At 55.0% G+C, this 9421-nt stretch overlaps 1 protein-coding gene across 1 annotated transcript in view; it reads right to left on the reverse strand.

Annotated features, from left to right (window-relative positions):
- Positions 1-1855: 1855 nt before the first annotated feature.
- The window catches only part of PDCD1 (programmed cell death 1), a 12210-nt gene continuing 4644 nt past the window's right edge, over positions 1856-9421 (reverse strand). Inside the window, exons 3-6 of the mRNA XM_006875238.1 lie at positions 5619-5978; positions 5043-5204; positions 3952-4052; positions 1856-2089 (exon numbers count right to left, since the gene is read on the reverse strand). Of these exons, the coding sequence (XP_006875300.1) occupies positions 1856-2089; positions 3952-4052; positions 5043-5204; positions 5619-5978 (857 nt within the window). The remainder of the gene's footprint in view (positions 2090-3951; positions 4053-5042; positions 5205-5618; positions 5979-9421) is intronic.

A 9421-nucleotide genomic window follows, 5' to 3' on the forward strand; every position in this document is an offset into this window, starting at 1 on the left:
TTGGCTCTCTTTCCCTCCTTTCAGCACTCTTCTACTCTTTCACGTGATAAAAAACAGAACAAAACAGAAACAGATATTAGAAGTTCAGGGTATCCTCTTGGGCTGAGTATCTGTGTGCATGCTTGGCAGAAGAACCCACCAGCGGTGAGGGTGGGGGGGGCCATTCAGCTCAGGCTGTCCCTCTATTCAGCAGAATGGAGGTGGGCAGTGAGTGCGCCAATGACCAGATACCAAAGAAAAAAAGAAAATCAGAACAAAGCAAAACTGACCAAGTACATTGTCCACCTTTGTCCCATGGTTCCCGTGGCATTTTTCCGTGGTGTTTCTGCTCCCCCTGTTTCATCCCGCCGCTTGGTCTCGCCCAGGATGTTGGCTCAGGCCTCCGAGCCTGCCCTGGCAGATTCAAAAGTACGCAATTTTTTACTTCAGCTCCAAACTCCACAAGCTATAAGCCTTCAAACTGTTAAAATATTCCTATCTCTGTGGTTCTGAGTTTTGGAGCTCTGCCCTGGATCTGCTTTGCCTGGTATTCTGTGGTATTGCTGATGGCGACCTTCACTGCACCTCCACTCTAGCCACCATCAAGCCTGTGCCCGACCTCCCATTGTTTCTTATTATGAGCAAACTGGTCTGTGTTTGCTGACTCTCCCCTCCCTACTCTCTCCACTGGGCAGCTCATCCTGGAAGTCACCATGTGTCTGAATCCAGGGGACTTGGGCCTCTGATAGACCCTCTCCATTCTGAGTCGAGTCTCCTTGCTTGGCAGGGATGGCTTTCCCTGTGCATTCAGGAGAGGTACTTCATTTGTCCAGAGACTGTGTCCCCAGCCTTGTCTTGGAGGGGCCCCCAGGGTGGAGGTGAGGAGGGCACACATAGTATGGTCACACAAAAATGCTTTAGGGCTGTGTGGTGTAGTGTGTGTGTGCACATCTGAACAAGAATATGGAGTCTCCAGAGGAGCTGTGAGTGTCTGGGTATAATGAGGGTGAGGGTCCATGGGACTGGGGATAATGAGGGTGAGGGTCCACGGGACTGGGGATAATGAGGGTGAGGGTCCATGGGATGAAGATGGGAATGGGGCCTGAGCCCTGCGTCTCACTTCTCCAGAGCTTCAGGGACCACCTTCAGCCCACCCTTCACCCCATCTCCACAACCACCCAAACAAGCAGTCTGGGCCTTCTTGCAGAGCTTCCATTATTATTTAATGATAATATATAATACAAAAGACCGTGGTGGGTAGGGGCTCCATCCAGGGTGGGGCCCTTGCTCCTTAGCAAGGGTCTCAGGTCTGGATAGTAGATGACTATGTGCTGACTGGACAAGGGGTGGCCAGTCTCAGCATCATTGCCCACCAGGGGGGAATCTGCCCCAGATAGGGCTGTGCCCCCACCTCCCAGTGGAGATGGGCAGAGTCTGTTACACACTAGAGGAGTGGCCAGGCTGGACCCCTCAGGGTGGCTCGGCCAGCTGGGCATGCCTGTTTCCTTGGTCCAGCACCTCTCCCCTGACCCTTACATATAGTTTCTGACCACAGCCTCACTCTGTTTGTGAGGAGGAGCTGGCTGCCGTGATGGTTGGGTGCTGAAGGTAAGGTGCTGGCTGAGCTGCAGCTGTGATTACGGGGCTGGTTCTGCCCACGCAAGGCCTGTGGTTGGACCGTCCACCCTTCTGTTTCCTGCCTCCCAGGCTCGTGGGGAGCCATCAGAGGGGTTAGTGCCATGCCAACTTTCATGCAGAGTGGGGACAAGGCAGTTGCCATGGGAACAGTACTCATTCCTCAGATGGTTCCACCCACCACCCGACCCCACATGCTGTCCAGAAGGAACGAGTGGTCATGGAGGACCCAGGCCCATGGTCAGAGGGGCCAGGAGCAGTGAGTGTCCTCGGGCCATAGGGGTCGGGAACCCTGCAGCCCATGGGTTGAGCCCCTGCGGTCCGAAGGGGACACGCCACCAGGGAAGACGATGGTGGCATACTCGGTCTGCACAGGGAAGAAGGTGACAGGGGGCTCTGGGGTCTTCTCTCTTTGCTCGAAGTCCAGCTCTCCATAGTCCACGGTGAACACAGGAATGGGCGAGGGGTCCTCCTTCTTCCAGGAGAGAGGGACGGGGAGGTCAGTCAATGCGGTCATTCAGTGTGGCTGTGTAGCTGGACACAGCACTGTCACTGGTGGCCAGACACCCACTCTGTCCCTTGACAGCCAATGAATGTGGGGCTTTTATTTACAGAGGAGGCACCCCTGTGTACTGAAGCCCACAGCACACACAGGCAGCACATGCCCACGTGAAAGACAACATGCACACACCCCGGCACGTACTGTGCACATAAACCAGACGCTCACACACGTACATACATGTACAACACACACGTACATGCACATGCAAAACATACAGACACACACCACACACAAGTCCACCTGCATACACCTGCGGACAACCACAACCACACACACACACACACGTGCACACATATTCATGTACTCACGGATGTACACACGAACCAGAAACGCACACATGCACACACATGTACAACACACTGTAACACACGGGCAAAACAGAATACACACAATTCCACATGCATAGGCTATACACACACAAGCACACACATGTTCACACATGTATGTGCACATGCAGTGCCCACAATGTGTGCAATATGTACATACATGCACTCACATACTGACACAGATGCACATGCTGACACACACTTACACTGGGCCATGGGGAGGGGACTGTGGTGTGTGGCTGTGATATAAGCTGGGGTGAGGCTCTTGACATCCCCAGGTGAATGAGTCAGGGGGAGCAGTGTGGCAAGGGAGGTCCGGCTGGAAGACCTGTGGGCAGGATCCCATACCCTTCCCTGGGCCCAGCTTCCCCATCTTTTCAACACAAGACATTGTGGGTGAGCCAAGCTTTTTCCTCTGGTCCCCCATGGCCGTTGCCTCTATGACTCTGCCTCACCCTGCATGGGCCAGGAGAGGGGGTGTGAGTGGGAGCAGCTTACCCTTTCTGGCCTCAGAATCCCTCCCTGCATCAGAGGGCAGACAATGACCATGCCAGCACAGCCCCCCTGCACACTCACATATATGCACACACTCACATATATGCACACACGCACATACATGCACACACTCACATATATGTACACACTCACATACATGCACACACGCACATACATTCACATACTCACATGCACACACTCACATATATGCACATTCATACACTCACACACACATACACATGTGCACACTCACACACTCACATACATGCACACATGCACATACATGCACACACTCACATATATGCACACCCACTCAACATACATACACTCACACACACACTCACACACATGCGCACACTCACACACACACTCACACACATGCGCACACACATGCACACACCCACATACATGCACACGCTCACACATATGAACACCCACTCAACATACATACGTTCACATGCATGCACACACTCACATGCATGCACACACTCACATGCACACACTCACATACATGCACACACGCACATACACTCACACACTCACATGCACACACTCACATATATGCACACCCACTCAACATACATACACTCACACACACACTCACACACGCGCGCACACTCACATATACACACACTCACATACATGCACACACAATACATTCACACACTCACATGTACACACTCACATATATGCACACCCACTCAACATACATACACTCACACACATGTGCACACACACACTCACATACATGCACACACACACATACAGGCACATGCCCACATACATGCACACCCACTCAACATACATACACTCACATACATACACACACTCACATATATGCACACACACTCACATACATACACACACTCACATGTATGCACACACACTCTTGCACATGTGCATGCAGACATGGGGATTGGGCTGTGGGGATGGATCCCTCCACCTGTCCCCTACAGAGCCAGGCATATGGGGAGCTGTGGTCACAGGCAGCAGGGGAAGGGGGCTCACCAGCGTTTTGTCATCGCTCTGTGCTCTGTCGGCTCCTGTGGAGAAACCTGGGGGTCAGGGGCAGAAATACTGATGTGTCACCCCAACCAGGGCCCCTGATCCTAAGCTCTACCCGCCTTCCCTTCCCAAGGGCTCACTTCCTGCTAGTACGGCTCACCTGACCCCTAGCTGTGTAATGACTAATGGCCCCACACCCCAGGCTCTCAGAGAAACGTTTGGGGTGTGGCTGCATCATATGGCCCTGCTTCCTGCTGCTGAAGCCAGGCAAAGGGTCTGCCTGTCAGCACCTCTGTGTCCTCTGCAAGGCCAGGGTGTGCGCAGACAGGTGTAAGTGTGTGGGCTCACCCACAGGGCTTCTCACATGCAGCCAGGGTGTGTGGTGTGTGGAGACATCCATAGTGGTCCCTCACATATGGTCAAGGTGTGTGGTGTGAAGATGGCAGGTTATTCCCGGCAGCCCTGGGGGGTGGTCAGGTGTGTGTGGTGTCAAATGTGGGAGCAGTGTTCATGAAGACCTCTCAAAGGTGGTCAGGGTAGGGGGGCAGGGTATCATAAACCACCTCCCTCAGTGCTGTGGTAGCTCTAACCACAAGCCTCACACATAGTTGCTTACAAAGCACTCTGAGGTCCTCACTGAGGTGTAACCTAGGTGGGGTGTGGCTGGAACCAGGCAGAGGATGGTGTGGTGCCAGATGTACCTGCTGTCCTCTGAGGGTGACTGGGAGCTGACCTTTGTTGTGACAGAATGATCTCATCTGTCTTCTAAGGAAAAGCATCTTAGACAGAACTGACCAGGGTCTCAAGGGCCATATTGTGAGGGGGCTCTGGTCCAGCTTTTCCCTCAGCCAGCAGCATGTGGGTGAAGAGTAGATGAGGGGAGGAGGGGGAGTGAGAATGTGGGTGAGGGAGGGAGGGGTAGAGGAAGGGGGTAGGGGAGGAAGGGTGAGAGACTGTGAGGAGGACATGGGCACAGCTGTGGGGGGCGGTAGGGGAGGAGGGGGAGGAAATGACCACACGGGGCTCCATGTGGGAGCTACCTTGAGCCTCCCTGGGCAGGACGGTGACCAGGAGCCAGGCCAGCAGCAGCAGTACCAGGATGCCCACCAGGACGCTCGTGACGCTGACCACCAGGATCCGGAGCTGGCCCAAGGTCCCTGGCAAGGGGCTGGGGTTTATGGTGGCTGGCTCCGAGACTCTGTCTGGAGGGAAGACACAGGTGGGTGGGACTTCAGGCCTCAAAGCTGCCAAAATTCTTACCTCCCACTTCTCTGCAGATCCCCAGATGAATGATAAGTCTGGTGTGGGACTGCGCAGAGCCCCCACCTCAGCTGCCCTCATTCTTCTGTGCCTCCCATACGCCTCAGTACCTCCAACACCCTTCCGTGACCCCTTGTGTCCCCAGCACCCCTTTGTAACCCCCACCTCCATGCTCCTGCATCCCTTCCTCTCTGCCCTCTGGTGGATAGATCCAGGATGTTCTGACCTGTTACCTGATCCGAGTAAGGGAGATTGTCTGGTCTTGGCATCAGACATGCCCATACAGGGCGATCCCAGTGGGCCCCTGGCACCCTACTGTACCCCACCCCCATTCCCACCCAGCCTGAGACCCTCACCCGTCACCATAAGTTCGGCACAGGGGCTCTCGGTAATCTTCGGCTTGGGGGGCAGGTCGATGGCCCCGCAGTAGTAGGTGTTACTGTCATTGTGCAGGACGCTGCTGATGTGCAGGTGGAAGGTGTGCCCATCCCCCAGCTTGGTGATGCTGAAGCGGGGACCCCACGCCGACTGGCTATGGTTCTTGTGGAAGGACGCTATCTTGACCCACTGGTTGCTGGGGCTGCTCCCGTACCAGTTCAGCACGGTGGACGCAGTGGTGTTGGGGACATTGCAGTGGAAGGTGGCCTTCTTCCCCTCGGACACCTTGAGCAGAGTTGGTCCGAAGGTGAGGGTGCTCCCGGCCCTCTCAGGGCAGACTGAGGGGAGAGGAGTGAGCTGTGATGGAGGGGCCCACTGATGACCTGGTCCCATTGCACATTGCACTTCTGCCTACAGGCCTTCCCAGGCAGCCCCAGGGTGGGATGTCCCCTTTGACTTTATTGCCGTCTGACCTTGGGTGCCCTGCTTCTGTCCCAAGGTGGGGCTCCCTCTGGCTCCCACACCTGGGCACCTGGTACTGTGTTCATTGCTCAGTGGTCTTGTGGGTGGCATTGGCTTTGCAGCAGGTGTGTGGAGTAGCCATTACTCTCAAAGGCCATCAGGATTGTCCTGGATGGGTGTCTCTGAGCTGGTGGGCCCCACCACCCCAAGCCTGCCTCCAAGACTAGACCTCCAAGAAATAGGTCATAGCATTCTGGGTCTGTCCACTCCAAGCTGTACCTGGCCAGCTCCAAAATGAGGACTTGCCAGAACATTCTGCTGTAAGGCCCCTGGCGGTGCCACACTCAATGATCCCATGGGATCCTGGTCATCCCAGGGCCCCAAGCCCTTTGGACACACACAGCCACACACTCACACTCATAGACACACTCCCCCCCCCCAACGCACACACTCGGCACACTCACACACTGACACCCCCACAACACACTCGGCACACTCACACACACACTCACACACACTGACCCCCCCCACTCACACACTCACACACACTCACTCACACACACTGACCCCCACTCACACACTCACACACACACTCACACACACACTCACACATTGACACCCCCATGCACACACTCGGCACGCTCACACACTCACACACACATTCACATACACACTCACACACACTGACACCCCCCACTTACACACTCTCACACACACTCACACACACACTCTCACACACACTGACACCCCCATGCGCACACTCGGCATGCTGGCCCTGGTGCAGGAAGAGCCTTTCCTGTGAGGACCTTTCTGTCAGCAGTGGCTCTCTGCTCCCCGAGTCCAGGTCATCTGTTAGCCCAGCATTAGAGGACACGCAGATCTCGGGACCCAGAGGTCACTGGGGTGGTTTCCTGTCCCCACCCACTTACTTACCCCATGGGCACCCATGCTGGTGCAAGACAAACCCAGTGCTGTGGGTCCCAGGGTGAATGCATGCTGCAGACCCCCTGCCCCCTTCCATGCCCCTCTCCTCATCACTTCCGTGTCTGCTTTCCTCATACTTTGGGGGTCTCCCCGTGCATGTCACAGTGAATACTATGTCTACACAGATCAGCATCATGGGTTGCCATGGCTACAGCCTCTTAGCTCTCAGGGACAGACAAGCCTCTGGTGGGTCATGGTGACCCCGCTCGGGGCTCTGATGGTGGAGCCTGTACTGGGGCCCACCTAGAGGTGTTTTAGAAGAGGAACAAGCATTCCAGGGTCCTGCTATCAAGATGTCCCCTCCCATCAGTATTTGAAACGAACCTGCTTGTTTAGGCATCACGTATTTTAAAGGACCCGTGAAGTGGCCAGCTCAGCCTGGTTCTGTCATCCTGCATTTTTACAGTCCTGCTTGGGGACAAATGCAAGACTGTCCCTCTCCTGAAGGGCTGGTGGGGCTGACACTGTCATCTCTTACAGATCCCTCCAGCTTTGCCAGGAGCTGCAGCCAGCCCTGGCCCCTGTGCCCACATCCCTCCCTGCAGCTGCTGAGCCGCTGGTTCCGTTTGAGCTCCGTGCTGCATTGGAGGGCTGCTACCGCCCTGTGAGCTGTGCAGAGGTGATCCAGATGGGGCAAAGAGCTAGATTCGGGGGACCAGGGGTGGTGCTGGGCCCCAGGGGAGGTGGCTAGGATCACACAAGGACATCAGAAGTAGCCAGTGCTGCCCGGGGCTATGGTCACAGTGTGGGGGCCATGCTGGGGCCCTACCCCTGGCGAGTGGATTTTGAAACACCACATGGCAAAATTCAGCAGACTATGCAGACGCCGAGTGGTGAGCAGATGGTGCTACCGCAGTTAGACCAGAACCCCCTCTGTGGCCCAGTACCGGGAGAGCTGGGGCAGTTTGCTGACTGCAGGCCTGGAAGGCTGAGGACGCTGCTCTCTCTACTCTGCCCCATGGGGGGCACTACGAGTCGGAATCGGCTCAACGGCCGTGAACAAGCACATGATGCTTTCTGACAAGCGTGCTGACCTTAGGGACTGTGGATGAGGACATGGCTTCATCCCTGTGGTATGAATGTTCATGAAGCTTACCATATTGTCTGCGAAACGAAACTCTCTAAGTGTCGTGCACTCATCTTTAGAGACCGGACCTCACGTCTTTATCTGCTTGGAATGTACCGTCTCTCACCCCGAGCCATCTGCGGTTCCCGGGTCTGAGTCAGAATCCACCTAGCAGTATTTCTCTGCCTCCCCCGACTGGGTGGGGGGCTAGGACAGAGTGTGAGTCCCCTCTTCAGCATACCATCCACTCCAGCTCCAGGGAGACCCTGGCTCCTACTATTCCTCAGCCTCTGGAACTCCAGACCCCAAGGACCAAAGTGACATCCGTGTTGGCCCTTCAGAAAGTCCTTATGGACCCTGACTTGGGAGACAGTCACACCGAGGAGACATACATTTGGAAACAACCACTTTCTCATTCTTGGGTATTCCAGAATGATCTCTTTTGGACCCAGTTTTTTTGTGGGGTTGGGGGAGATGAGAGTGCCTTGCTCTCAGGGAGTAAGAAGGGAGAAGCCCAGTCTGTAGCAGCCCCCTGTGCCATAGCCCTGAACTCAGAGGGGGGGTCCCGTGAGGACCACCTACACTAATGTCTGCTTGTGAGCCAGGCCCTATGGTGGGGCAGATGCTGGGTGTCGGGGCTCAGCTCTCAGAGACGTTCTGCTGCACTTCCCTATGGGGAATGTGAGGAGAACCAGAGGCTACTCACACACTCCTTTAGGGACCCTCAGAGATGACTTAGTGATGGGGTGACAAAGGAATCTGAATGTCCCCACAGGCAAACCAGGCAGGCCCCGGTTCACGGTGCCCCCATGTGTGTCAGAGTACAACTGTGCTCCACAGGGTTCTCAGTGGATGAGTTTTCTTAAGTATATCCCACTCATGGTACCCCATGTGTGTCAGAGGAGAACTGTGCTCACAGGGTTCTCAGTGGATGAGTTTTCTTAAGTAGAGCCCACTCATGGTGTCCCGTGTGTGTGTCAGAGTAGAATTGTGCCCCACAGGGTTCTCAGTGGATGATTTTCATAAGTAGATCCCACTCATGGTGTCCCGTGTGTGTGTCAGAGTAGAACTGTGCTCACAGGGTTCTCAGTGGATGATTTTTCATAAGTAGATCCCAATCATGGTGCCCTAGTGTGTGTCAGAGTAGAACTGTGCTCACAGGGTTCTCAGTGGATGATTTTTCATAAGTAGATCCCACTCATGGTGTCCTGTGTGTGTCAGAGTAGAACTGTGCTCCACAGGGTTCTCAGTGGATGATTTTTCATAAGT

Source organism: Chrysochloris asiatica, unplaced genomic scaffold, assembly GCF_000296735.1.
Source record: "Chrysochloris asiatica unplaced genomic scaffold, ChrAsi1.0 scaffold00314, whole genome shotgun sequence".
Classification (NCBI taxonomy): domain Eukaryota; kingdom Metazoa; phylum Chordata; class Mammalia; order Afrosoricida; family Chrysochloridae; genus Chrysochloris; species Chrysochloris asiatica.